The sequence below is a fragment of the Antechinus flavipes genome, chromosome 2, assembly GCF_016432865.1.
Source record: "Antechinus flavipes isolate AdamAnt ecotype Samford, QLD, Australia chromosome 2, AdamAnt_v2, whole genome shotgun sequence".
Lineage (NCBI taxonomy): Eukaryota > Metazoa > Chordata > Mammalia > Dasyuromorphia > Dasyuridae > Antechinus > Antechinus flavipes.
Window position 1 is genome coordinate 324,705,333 of NC_067399.1, and position 14,697 is coordinate 324,720,029.

General features: G+C 31.5%; 1 protein-coding gene across 1 annotated transcript in view; it reads right to left on the reverse strand.

Annotated features, from left to right (window-relative positions):
- FANCM (FA complementation group M) overlaps positions 1-14,697 on the reverse strand; it is a 93,261-nt gene that overhangs the window by 46,191 nt on the left and 32,373 nt on the right. The window contains exon 13 of the mRNA XM_051977697.1: positions 6,597-6,752. Within this exon, the coding sequence (XP_051833657.1) occupies positions 6,597-6,752 (156 nt within the window). The remainder of the gene's footprint in view (positions 1-6,596; positions 6,753-14,697) is intronic.

Below are 14,697 nucleotides of genomic sequence, written 5' to 3' on the forward strand. Positions count from 1 at the left end.
CTAAGGTAGTGACTGTGTGAGTCAGATGAAGGGATTGGAAAAGGTGTATTGTAACATATATTCTAGAGTAAAACAAAATAAAGACTAACAAAAAATAAGCCTCACTTAAAAACAATAAAATAAAAAATGGACATAAGTAAAATTATAACAGAGAAAAAATTAAAGAATATCATCAAGACCTATAAAAATAAGAATGTAAAGATTATTATTTTTAAAAACATAAAATGCCAATTGAAAAAATGCAATTTAAGAAAGGAACCTGAAAAGGTACTACAAAGGAAAAAAATTTTTCATCCAGATGGGATATTCAGGAGAATTTTATTCTACTCTTAAAGAACCATTAATATTCTTGCAACCTACATTAGTCTTAAAAATTGAGAAAGAAAACACTATACCAAATTCCCTTTATGACACAAATATAGTTGTAATATCTAAATGAGAAAATGGTAAAGCAAAGAAAACAAAAAAAGATAAATATAATTAATATTGCTTTTAAAATATTTTAATCTTATTGAAAAGACTATAGCAATAGATCAAAAAATAATCCATTATTTCCAGGCTGGATTTATACATGGAATAAAAAGATGGTTCATCATTATAATAAGAAAGAAAATTACATTATTAATTACACATATTTTAAAAACACAACTCATCAGTAAATGGTGAAAGTTTTTTTTTTTTTTTTTTTTAGTTTGGGCTAATAGGTATACCTTTTTTTCCCCCTCAATAGTATTTTATTTTTCCAAAAACACACAAAGATAATTTTCAACATTCATTTTTGATAAGATTTTGTGTTCCACACTGGGAGATGAATATAAACTGCTTGCATTTTTGTTTTTCTTCCCGGATTATTTATACCTTCTGAATTCAATTCTCCCTATGCAACAAGAAAACTGTTCGGTTCTGCACACATATATTGTATCCAGGATATACTGTAACCTATTCAACATGTAAAGGACTGCTTGCCATCTGGGGGAGGGGAAAAATCGGAACAGAAGTGAATGCAAGGGATAATGCTGTAAAAAATTATCCTGGCATGAGTTCTATCAATAAAAAGTTATTATTAAAAAAAAAAAAAAGAAAAAAAAAGAAAAATGATGTACACGTTATCCCATTAAGCATCTATTTGGTGCCTAATAAATGCTTATGGATTGAGTTCCCTAAAAAAAAAAAAAAAAAGATTTTGTGTTCCAAATTTTTCTCCCCACTCACTTGCTTCTTCCCTCCCCAAGACAGCAAGCAATCTGATAAAGGTTAAATGGATATAATCCTTCTAAACATATTTCCATATTTGTCATGTTGTACTTTCTTGTACAGACCAAATCAGACCAAAAAGAAAAAAAAACACAAGATAAAACAAACCAAAAAAGGTGTTTGATCCACATTCAGTCTCCACAGTTCTTCCACTGGATGAAGATGACATTTTCCATCCCAAGTCTATTGGCATTGTCTTAGATCACCACATTGCTGAGAATAGGTAAATTTATCATAGTTGATCATCACATAATCTTGCTGTTACTATGTATAATATTCTCCTAATTATACTCACTTCAATTAGCATCAGGTCATGTAATCTTTCCAGGCTTTTTTGAAATCAGCCTACTCATCATTTCTTACAGAACAATAATAATCCATTACATTCATATACCATAATGTATTCAACTATTCTCCAACTGATAGGCACACACTCAATTTCCAATTCTTTGCAACTATAAGAATTGCTGAAAGTCTTTGACAAAATAAAAACCATTTTTATTATTATCTGTCTGATTCAAATATATATACTGATGAACAAGCTCTGTATAGAGTTTCCATTCCAAATGCATGTTAAAAAATCTGGGCAGAAGAACTTTTGGCCAACATAGCAGCTATACCAGAAACTGCTTAGCTCCCCCACACCTTCTTCAGAAAAATCCTGGAAATTTACACAACTAACAATGAAATCAAATGAGAAACTAACGTATTTCATTCCATAGCAGAACCACAGAAAAAGGCAGCCAGAAACTCAAAGACAATAGAAAAGGAGGTGGCCAGTAAAGCTATGCCGGCCCTAAAACATCACTTCAAGAAGTAGCACTGCTGAAAAGCTTCCTGTGAAGAAAAAGGTATAGACTAGTATAGAAAGAAGAAAGAAGGGACAGAATTTGATAATTTTCATAAATGGGTGCATAAAAAGAATACAGCACACAATCATGGAATATAGTAAACAATCATAGAAGAAAAGGTAGAAGGAGTGAGCATCAAACGAGTCTTGCTTTTATCTGAAATGGATAAAGGAAACCTGAACACACACAAATATACACACAAAAAGTTTGATATAGGATTACATAAAACTATGTAAACATCTTGGAATGAACAACATCAGTGGTGATGGTGAAGAAAGATATTATAAGGGAGGGAACAATAGCATGCAAAACAAACTTCCTGGTCCTGAAGGAAACAGGGAATAGTGAAAGGGAGGAGGAAAAAAAGGAAAATAACTAGAATCCAAGAAAGTACCTGAAATACTCTCTTATATAACTGGGAAAAGACTGAATAAATTATCGTGTATGTGTATCTGTATAGAATATTGTTGCAATTTAAGAAATAACAAGGGACATGATTTCAGAGAATCTTGAATACTATGAGATGATATAGACTGACATGAACAGAATCAGAAAAACAACTTATTCAAGGACAGCAACAATTTAAAAACAATTTTAAAAGATTTAAGGACTCTGATCTCTAGAATGTGTCTCCAGAAAATTTATAAAACATTTTAACCCATTCTTCACAGAGAGCAATCAGAGACAGATACAGAGAGAGGAATACACTTTTAAACAAGGTCTTGATATAGATATATTTTGTAACAAGCTAATTTATTTAAGCTAGTTTGTTATAAGGGTTTTTTCTCTTGGTTATTTGTGTAGGATGTATTGGAGTAGGAGTAAAGTACGTCAGGCAACTATGATGCCAAAAGGCAGATAGGTGGCACAATGGATACAGAGCTAGGCCAGGAGTCAGGAAGGCCTGAATTCGAATTCAGTTTCAAACATATACTAGTTTCATGATCCAAGGCAAGGCACTTAACCTCTGCTCACCAGACTTTTTGTCATCTGTAAATGAAGATGATAATACCTATCTATGACAATTTTGAGGACCAAATGAGATAATGTTTGTAAAATACTCACTTGCCCAGAACCTAGCAGGTGTTTAACAAATGCTTGTTTCCTTTCCCCCAAAAAAGGAAACACAGAGATAAAAGAGTTTTGAAAATAATGTAGATCTTATTTTATACTTAAAAAAAAAAAAAAAAAACAAGTGATATGCACTACACACCTCTCAAATTGGCTAAGACGACAGGAACAGATAATGACAAATGTTGGAGGAAATGTGGTAAAACTGGGACACTGATGCATTGTTGGTAGAATTGTGAACAGATCCAACCATTCTGGAGAGCAATTTGGAACTGGGAAGTTCCAAAAAGTTATCAAACTGTGTATACCCTTTGATCCAGCAGTGTTACTACTGAGTCTATATCCCAAAGAGATCTTAAAGGAGGGAAAGGGACCCACATATGCAAAAATGTTTGTGGCAGCCATTTTTGTAGTGACAAGAAAGTGGAAACTGAATGGATGCCCATCAATTGGAGAATGGCTGAATAAATTGTGGTATATGAATGTTATGGAATATTACTATTCTGTAAGAAAAGACCAACAGGATAATTTCAGAGAGGTCTGGGGAGACTTACATGAACTGATGCTGAATGAAATGAGCAGGACCAGGAGATCACTGTACATGGCAACAACGATATTATACGATGATCAATTCTGACCAATTCCAATGATCTTGTGATGTGGAGAGCCATCTACACCCAGAAAGAGGACTGTAGGAACTGAATATGGTTCACAACATAGAATTTTCACTCTTTTTGTTGTTTGTTTGCATTTTCTTTTGCTTCTTTCTCTCTCTCTGTCTCTCTTTACTGGTTAGATTTGATTTTTCTTGTGCAGCACAACAATTGTATAAATATGTATACATATATTGGATTTAATATATATTTCCACCATGTTTAACATGTATTGGACTACTTGCTGTCTAGGGAAGGGTGTTTGGAGGAAAGGGGGAAACTGGAACACAAGATTTTGCAAGGGCTAATGTTGAAGAATTATCCAAGCATATATTTTGAAAAATAAAAAGCTTTAATAAAGAAAAAAAAATTTTTTTAAACAAGTGGTATGGAATAGATATTTATGGTTTCATATTTGTATTTGGCTATAATTATGGAAATTCTATTTTTTTGATATTTAAGTTCATAAAAGGATATCAATATAAAAATAAAAGATATAGATAAAAATACAATTAAAAAAGAAATCTGGGCAACAAACATTCATATATAAGCAAGAAATAGGATTTACAGTAGGAAGAGAAATGGACTTTGGAATCAGAAGTGGGTTAAAATCTCAGCCCTGCCTAGAGAGACTTACATGAACTGATGTTGAGTGAAATGAGCAGGACCAGAAGATCATTGTATACTTCAACAACAATACTAGATGATGATCAATTCTGATGGACATGGCCCTCTTCAACAATGAGATGAACCAAATCAGTTCCAGTAGAGTAGTAATGAACTGAACCAGCAATACCCAGGGAAAGAACTCTGGGAGATGACTATGAACCACTACATAGAATTCCCAATCCCTCTATTTTGTCCGCCTGCATTTTTGATTTTCTTCACAGGCTAATTGTACACTATTTCAAAGTCCGACTCTTTTTATACAGCAAATTAACTGTTTGGACATGTATACACATATTGTATTTAACTTATACTTTAACATATTTAACATGTATTGGTCAACCTGCCGTCTGGGGTAAGGGGTGGAGGGAAGGAGGGAAGAAGTTGGAACAAAAAGATTTGCAACTGTCAATGCTGAAAAATTACCTATGTATATATCTTGTAAATAAAAAGCTATTAAAAAAAAATCTCAGCCCTGCAACTTACTATGTAACCTTGGGTCAATCAATTAAGCTCTATGAGTTTGATATATATTCAGTGATTTAAAGCTGAAGAATTTTTCATAATTACAATTGTATTCCCACATTTTATAGATATGAAAACTAAGGTCCAAAGCAGGATAAGTGATTGTCCCCAGGGACACAGTTTTTTCATCTCATCAGATGATTAGGAATGAAAAAATAAGAAAGATGAGCTAGAAGAGCTTCTAAATTCCCTTTCAATTTATGATCCTATCACAAAAGTTAAAGGTCCTATAGGAAAACAGGCACATTAAATCACAACTGGAATAACAATGAATTAGCAAAGAAATTCAGAAAATCAATTTGAAACTATGCCCAAAAAGCCATGAACTACATATACCCTTTGCCTACTATCACTATTAAGCCTGTAGTCAAAAAGATAAAAAAAAAAGAAAAAAACCTATGTATACAAAAATATTTAGAGCAGCTTTTTTTGTATGGTAGCAAAGAACTAAAAGGATACCCATAAGTTGAGGAATAACTAAATAAATTACAGTCTATGGATTTAACTGAACTTAACAGAATATTAAAGATATATAAGAAAACTATAAAAACAATTTTTATATTATAAAAACATTGATTAAAAAAGATTCTAGTCTATCCAATAACTAATCATGATTCCAGAAGATTGATAATAAAGAACAATACCCAAATCTCAACAGAGGGGTGATGACCTAATTAAACAAAAATAATTATCCATTATTATTTCAACACAGACAACATACAATTTGTTTTGTTTAACAATGGATATTTGTTTCAATTTGTTACAGTTACAATTTGTTACAACATTCTGCAATATGCAGAGAATATGGAAAGAAAAGATGTTAATTTAAAATATGAAATTTAATTTTAAAAAGTTAATGCATAAAAATGTAAATTAAGACACTAACCAGAAGAATGTAACATTTCCTTTATACAGTGTTCTTAAAGTTTTTGTAAATGAACTTTTTTAAATGTACAAGGAGAATTTATTTATTATAAAGAAAGTTAAGGTTCTGTAAAAGAAGGATCAGGAAATTAAAATTATAGGCTATATTTGCTTAAAGTACATATTAATTTGAAAAGTAAAAAATATCCCAGATAAGACAAAATGGTAAGGAATATGAAGAATGATATATAGAATAAACAAAAACTACAGCACAGATTAATCAAGATACTGAACATGAAGGCAAAAATTCTGAGACTGATATTATAAGATGTATTTAGTATATTTGTGAATTCTAATGGTCTCATAGTTTAGTCTTTCAAAATTTAAGAAATTATTTAATCTATTAAGATCAGTGTTACTAACAAATACAGTGGTATGCTATATATGCTGATATACTGTATGTGTATACATCTACCCATGTTTTCAAATTACTATCTTTTTTTCCAACTGCTCATACCTACTCTTCTGTAAACCTTTATCAGAAGTCGGAGGGTAAAAAGCAAAAAAAAAAAAAAAAAAAAAAAATCTAACTCTATAATCAATAAAATTATCTACTTACCTTAGCTTAAAATGAAGATTAAATTCTCATATCCATTTTAAAATGCTCTAAGTTATGACGAAGAAGATGAAAAAATTCTATTTAAAGCCATACCTCTTCATTTCTTATCTCATCTATCATTTTCATAACACTTATGAAGTGGTAGCAGCGATCAGAATGGTCAACTTGATAGGTAGGAAAAGGACAATTTTGCCAAATTCGCCACTCAGACAAAGACAGTTGATAACTTCCAGCTCTTGATTCACAATTCTAGGTTAAGAATGAAATATACAAAAATTATAATTTTTTTAGGTCATTGGTAAAATCTTAAAGCAAAATTACCCAAGAATTTAGACTACAATGAACTTTTTATTAACTTAATTCTTTATTTTTCTTTTGGAGATAGGAAAAGTAGAATCTGGTTTCATGTTTAACTAATGTATTTTCTGGAAAAAAGCAAAAATTTTAGTTGCATATTTAGTTGCTCTTTGTACCATCTACTCCTTTATTGAAAGAAGTTATCACATTAACCAAGTGACAAAAGAGGAATGTGTGAAGAATACCAGAAAATCCAGACATTAAGAGATATCCTGATTGGCTAAGAATGACGTTGGGATTGTACATAAATGGGAATTTTCGGTTCAGATAGCAAAATCACAGTAAGGATTTCAAGGGTTTTCGCTTATATTTAAGGGTTATGAAGGAATAGCATACTGGAATTCCTGCTAAAGGAATAGACTAAGTTTGATGAATTTTGAACTAACAGTTAAAAAAGTGGACTTAATTACCATTCACTCTACATTGGCTCTATTCTCTTTTAAATGTATTTTCATTACCATCATTTTATTTTAATAGTTCTGTAACTTTTATCCCTTGTTCAAAAACAAAACAAAACAAAACCCAGCAACATAAAATGCATTCATGACAAAAATCACATAAAGACACCAAGGCAGCAGCAGAAAAGAACCCACACAGCCCATCTCTGAATCCAAAAAGTAAAAAAGAATCAGAGACCAAAAGGATCATGAGGTTCTATAATTTAAGATGTGATTTAAAGCCCAGAAAAGATTAGAAAATAGTAGAAGAGCTGGTTTTAATTAAAAAATACATTGCTCAGTAAAACTAACAGACTTAAATAGATGCTTTATAAAACTTAAAATAGGGCAGAAAATAGACCTGAGATTTCATTGGAATAGGAAATTCTTAATTGAGAAAATTCTCTCTACCAATACAGGCTATAACCTTCAAATTGAAGGGTAAGTTGCCGAAAGCAATGAGAGGTTAAATGACTTGCCAAAGTCATACAAATGAAACAATAATTTAACAAAAAGATAATCACAAGTAAATTTCTTTGTATGGTCCTGAATTTCACAAAAACATGGCTAGAAACCATAAATACTAGAAGAGAGAATATATCAGGAAAGATAGAGAAATCCTTAGTAAATGGGCCTGAATACTAAGAAAAGAGTCATCCCAGGGAGGAAATGAGTACATAGAAGAAAACAGAAAATACAATAAACAAATACTATGGATTAAGAAAAGTTCAAGGAGTAAATACAAAAGGAAAAAGCACCTCCACAACAAACAGAAGCAAAGTCTTCGAGGGAAAGAAGGATTAACCACAAGAACTACCAGAATGGTTAGGAGTAAGGTAAGAAATAAAAAATGAAATTAGAACTTAAATAAAAGCTCTGGAGGAAAAAACTAGGAGGAATATAAATAACTTAGAAAGTAAGGTAGAAAAATTGATCCATGCTGTATATTACTGGAAAACAGAATGGAGCAATTAAAAACTTAATGACCATATAATTCAACAAAAAATACTAGAAGTCAAAAGTGTGAAAAAAGAAGAAAATGTCAGTTATCTATTTATCAAAAATAGACCTGAAAAACAAGCCAAAAGAAATAATAATTTCAGAAATACTGAACTCTCTGAAAATTATGTTCAATCATAAAAACTGTCCAGTCCATTTATCTCCCTACTAGAAAGAAATCCCAAACTGAAAGTTCTCAAGATTTTTTAGCCAATATCACAGAGCTTCCAAATGAAAAAATTATGGCAAGCAGACAGACAGGAAGAATGTAAGTACCAAAGAACCCCAGTAAGGATCATATAAGGGAGTACTAAAATTCCTATAAAGGAAAGAAAATCATTGAGTATGATACTCAAAATGGTACAAACTAAAGATTTATAACCTAACAAACTTTCCCTGAAAAACTCTGTAATATTCCAAAAGAGAAAAAAGAAATGAACCTTTAATAAACAAGTGTTAATAAATAAGATTTTTCAAGTGTTCCAATCAAAAGGCCAGATGAGTTAGATTTGAAATGAAAACAAGATTCAAAAGAACCCTAGATCAGTAATTACATTGATTAATTGAAAGGAGTAGCAATGAGGATGAGTTTAACATTTTAACAAAAGAGGACAGACTAGGTCGCTTTAGAATCATAATTTTGCAGTTTATAAAGGAAATTATGTAACATACAAAGCCTGAGTTAAGGGATTTTATTTGGTTTTAAAATGAAAAGAGAATGAAAAGAGGAATACACTAAAGAAGAAAGGAAAGAAATTTATTTCTCTTTACTAGATATACAAAAAGTAGCACATAAAAATATGGTAAAGGGGGAGAAAGGAGTAATCAGCACATTATCATGATTTTCTTAATCAGATGATGATAACTTGAAAAACACGTACATATTCACACACAGTTTGTTACAGACATACATCAAACTAAAAAAATAAACAAACAAACAAACAAAACCAGAAAGGGAGAAAGAGAATTGACAGAGGGATTAAGAAGGGAGGCAGATTTCAGGAAGGAACAGTCAGTCAATAGGAAAACAAACTTGGCTTCGGACGAGTCATAAAGGAAACTGAAATGAAGAAAAGGAACTTTAATAAGGACCAGAGATTCAGGATCTGGGTTTGGTGAATTAAAAAAAAAGGGTCTGAGGTATAGGAGTAGATTATATCAATTATATGTTATTGATGTCAATCAGATTCTTTCTCTCTTTCAATTATTCAACATGCATTTATGAATTGCTACTAAGAAATTAAATACAAATATATATATATATATATATATATATATAAAATAATTATATGAGATAATTTTGTAGAGAGGGCTTTTGGAGTTGGGCGTATCAGGAGAAGCTGCAGGCAGAAGAAAGTATTTATGCTGCATCTTAAAGGAAGAGATGTATTCAATCAGGAAGAAGTAAGGACAGCCAAAGCAAAGAAATGAAAACAGAAAATGGAGTGTAATGTATGAGAAATGTCAAAGTGGCCAATTCTGATGTAACAAAGAGTGAGAATAATGTACATGAAATCACTAAGATAAACTGGAGTCAAATGAAGATAAGTAGTTTGGGAAGCTCTTATGATTTCTTCATAAATGGTTAATCTGTTTTTTTAGTAGAACATTAATTTCAGGAAATCATATGTTTTTAAATATTTTTAAATTACCCATTTTCCAGGTCTATTTTTTGATAAGTAGACATCTATGTTTCTTTTAGTTTCTCAATCTTTTGACCTTCAATATTTCTTATTGTCTCACCCAGGCAGTTTTGATTATTCAATTGTGTTTTCAGGGAGATAACTACTTGGAAAAAAATTTCCACCTTGTATTTTAAACTATTTATTTGCTTTCCACCTTTTTCCTCCAGAGCTATTTCAATTCTCTTGCTTTGGGGCACATTAAATACAAGGTTTTAAATGATAAGCAAAAGACTGTATTTTATCCTAGAAGCAATTAGAAATTATGGTGAAAGTTGTGTTTAAAAAAAATTCACTTTAGCAGTAGGCAAATTACTATGAACTAGATCCATCAAGGGAATGAATAAAGGCAAGGAGACCAATTAAGGACAAATCTCAGCAAGAGGTGTTCAGGGTCTGGACTAAGATGGTAACTATGTTACCAGAAAGAAAGAAATTTTTATGAAATGGAGGTAAAGAAATCCATTCCAGGCATGAAAGTCAAGTATAGCAAAGGTATGGAGAAAGGTCATGGAATACCATGGATTAGTAAGAAAAAAAGTCAGTTTGAGTGGATGGAAATGTTCGGGTTAGCCAGGAAAGGATGAGAATGGTAATATAGAAGATTATAATGTCCAATGAGACTGGAAGTAGTTGGGGAGAGGCTATAGTTGTTTTTTTTTTTAATGCTTTTTTTTAAAGCTTTTTATTTTCAAAATATATGCATTGAAAGTTTTCAACATTCACCCTTGCAAAATCTTATATTCCAAATTTTTTTCTCTATCTTCCCCCCACTCCCTTCCTTAGACAGCAAGTAATCCAACATAGGTTAAACATGTACAATTCTTCTACATATTTCCACAATTATCGTTCTGTACAAGAAAAATCAAATCAAAAAGAAAAAAAAAAGCAAGCAAACAAAAAGCAAGCACACAACAACAGAGTGAAAATGCTATGTTGTGATCCACATTCAGTCCTCATTGTCCTCTCTTTGGGTGCAGATGGCTTTCTCCATCATAAGTCCATTACAATTGGTCTGAATCACTTCACTGTTGAAAAGAGCCACATTCATCAGAACTGATTATCATATAATCTTGTTTCAGTGTACAATGCTCTCTTGGTTTCACATACTTCACTTATCATCAGTTTATATATGTCTCTCCAGGCCCTCTTGAAATCATCCTGCTGATCATTTCTTATAGAATAATAATATTCCATAACATTCATGTACCATAACTTAGTCATTCTCTCTCCAACATATAAATACATCTTTAAAAGCTAAATAGAGAGGTTTTTTTTTTTAAGAAAATAGGAAGCTATTGATAAATCAATTGTGATATTGAATAATCAGATTTGAGCTTAAGAAAAATTACTTTGGCAGTATTGCATGGGATTAGAGTACTAAGATGTATGATGGGGAAACAAGGCGATTGTAATCATCTAGATGATGTAAGATAGCAGCTACAGGAATGGAGAGAAGAGATCAGATTTGAAAATATCATTGTCTTTAGCAATAAGAAAAGAAAAAGAAACTGAAGGAATTAGAATAGGCAGTGAAGAAATAAAACCATCACTCTTTGCAGATGATAAGATAATTAGAAAAGTCTAGAAAATCATCCAAAAACCTACTGGAAACAATCCTTAGCTTGAGCAAAATTGCAGGATATAAAATAAACCCCCACAATTCACCAGCATTTCTATATATTACTGAAAAGACCATTAACAAGAGATTGAAAGAGAAATTCCATTTAAAATTACTGTAGACAAAATAAATTACTTGAGGTCTACCTGCCAAGACAAACCCAAGAACTATATGAATACAATTACAAAATACTTCTCACACAAATAAAATCAGAGCTACACAACTGGAAACATATCAACTGTTCAGGGCTAGGCCAAACCAATATAATAAAAATGACAATTCTGCCTAACTTGGTCTCCTTGTTCAGTGCCATGCCAATCAAACTGTCAAAATATTATTTTATAGAACTAGAAAAAATAATAACAAAATTCATCTGGAAGAACAAAAAAGCAATTACTGGGAAGAAATACAAAGAATGGTGGCTTAACAGTACCAAACCTAAAACTATATTATAAAGCAGTAATCAAAACTATTTGGTACTGACTAAGAAACAGAGTGGTAGATCAGTGGAATAGATTAGATACATATGACACAATAATCAAGGCTTAAAGCAATCTAATATTTGATAAATCTCCAAACTCCAGCTTTTGGATTAAGAATTCACTATTTGACAAAAATTGCTGGCAAAACTGAAAAATAATGTCAGGAAATTAGCATAGACTTACATCTCATAACCCATGCCAAAATAAGGTCAAAATGGATACATGATTTGGACATAAGTGATGATACCATAAACAAATTAGGAAAACAAAGGATAATTTACCTATCAGATCTTTGAAGAAGGGAGGAATTTATGACTAAAAAAGAACTAGAGAACATTATGAAAGTCAAAATGAACAACTTTGATTACATTAAAATAAAAGATTCTTGAACAAAAAAATGTTTGTGGCAGCCCTTTTTCTAGTGGTAAGAAACTGGAAACTGAGTGCATGCTCATCACTTGGAGAATGTCTGAATAAGTCATGGTACATAAATGTTATGGAATATTATTGTTCTATAAGAAATCAGCAGGATGATTTCAGAGAGATCTGAAGAAACATACATGAACTGAAACAAGCTGAACCAGAAGACCATTGTACACAGCAACAAGATTATGAGATGACCAATTCTGATTTACAGGGCTCTATTCAACAATGAGATGGTTGAGGCCAGTTCTAATGATCTTGTAATGAAAAGAGCCATCTACACTCTGAGAGAGAACTGTGGGAAGTGATTGTGGATCACAACATAATATTTTCAGTTTTTTTATTGTTTGCTTGCATTTTGTTTTCTCATTTTTTTCTCTTTTTGATCTGATTTTTCTTGTGCAGCATGATTTTATAAACATATATGCATATATTTAAAAAAGTTTTTACACAAACAAAAACAACAGAAACAAGATTAAAAGAGAAATACAAAGCTGGGGAAAAATCTTTATAGACAGTATTTCTGAAAAGGTCTCATTTCTAAAATATATAAAGAACTGTGCCAAATTTATAAGAATACAAGTCATTCCCCAATTCATAAATGGTCAAAGGATATGAACAGACAATTTTCAGATGATCACATTAAAGCCATTTATAGTTATATGAAAAAAATGTTCTAAGTCACTAATGATTAGAGAAATGCAAATTAGAAAATGCAACTCTGAGGTACCACCTCACACCTTTTAGATTGGCTAAGATGACTGAAAAAGATAATGATAAATGTTGGAGAGAATGTGGGAAAACTGGTACATGAATGCATTGTTGGTAGAGTTGTAAAACAATCCAACCATTCTGGAGAGCAATCTGGAAATATGTCTAAAAGGCTATAATACTGTGAATACCCTTTGAACCAGCATTGCCATTATTAGGTCTATATCCCAAGGAAATCATAAAGGAGGAAAAAGGACCCACATGTGCAAAAATGTTTATAGAAGCTCTTTTTGTAGTAGCAAAGAATTGGAAAAGGAGTGGGTGCCCATCAATTGGGGAATGGCTAAACAAGCTGTGATACATGAAGGTAATAGAATATTATTGTTCTATAAAAAATGATGAAGCTGATTATAGAAAGACTTGGAAAGATTTACATGAAATAATGCTGAGTGAAACAAGCAGAACCAGGAATACTTTGTACACAATAACAACAAGAATGTGCAACAATCAACTATGAAAGGCTTGTTTCTTCTCAGATTCAGTGATCCAAAGCAATCTCAACAGACAGAAAATGCCATGTGCATTCAGAAAAAAATCTAAGGCATAAATGGCAATGCAAATCAACACATGCCATATTCACATCTTTTTTCTTTTTTTTTTCCCTTTCTCCCATGGTTTTTCTCTTTTGCTCTCATTTTTTCTCCCAATATGATTTTTCATAAAGCAACATATATTAAAGATAAATAAACTTACTACAAAAAATATTCATGGTAATATTTTTTGGTGAAAGGAAAGAACTGAATATAAAGAATCATAGGTTCCTAGAGTGGAGCTGGAAGGGTATCTCAAAGACCATCCACTCCAAATCCCTCAAGTAAAGATTAATAAACTGAAGCTTAGGGGGTTTAATGACTTGCCCAAAATAATAAAATACAAGATACTTATCAACTGGGGAAGGTCTACCCAAATTGTGGTATAAGAACTTAACAAAATATTAGTACACGATCAGAATAAAATGAATTTGAAGAATTCCGAAAAACACAAGAAGGCTTATATGAATTGAGACAAAGTGAAATAAGCAAAAACAGAAAAATGGCATATAGAGTGGTTACAATTTAAATGGAAGAACCAAAAAAAAAAATAAAATAAAATCTAATAACCAAGTCTAAGCCAAACAGAGAAAGAGTTAAGAAAACATACTTCCCTCTTTTCCTTGATGAAAAATGTTGCCTATGCCATCAAAGTTGCCATGTTGGTTAGTTTTGCCTGACTATTTTTTCTTGTTACAATGGAAATCTCACTGAGTAATGAAATAGGGTGTTATATATTTAGAAATGACTATGATATTTAAAAAAAAAAAAGCCTTGTTCCAAAGAGTTAAAAATCATTACAGTTCAGAGAGAAATGTAGAGTTATGTGATAGGTGGGAGGAAACTACAACAAGTAACCAACGAGAAACTTCAAAGAACAGGAATAAAAGAT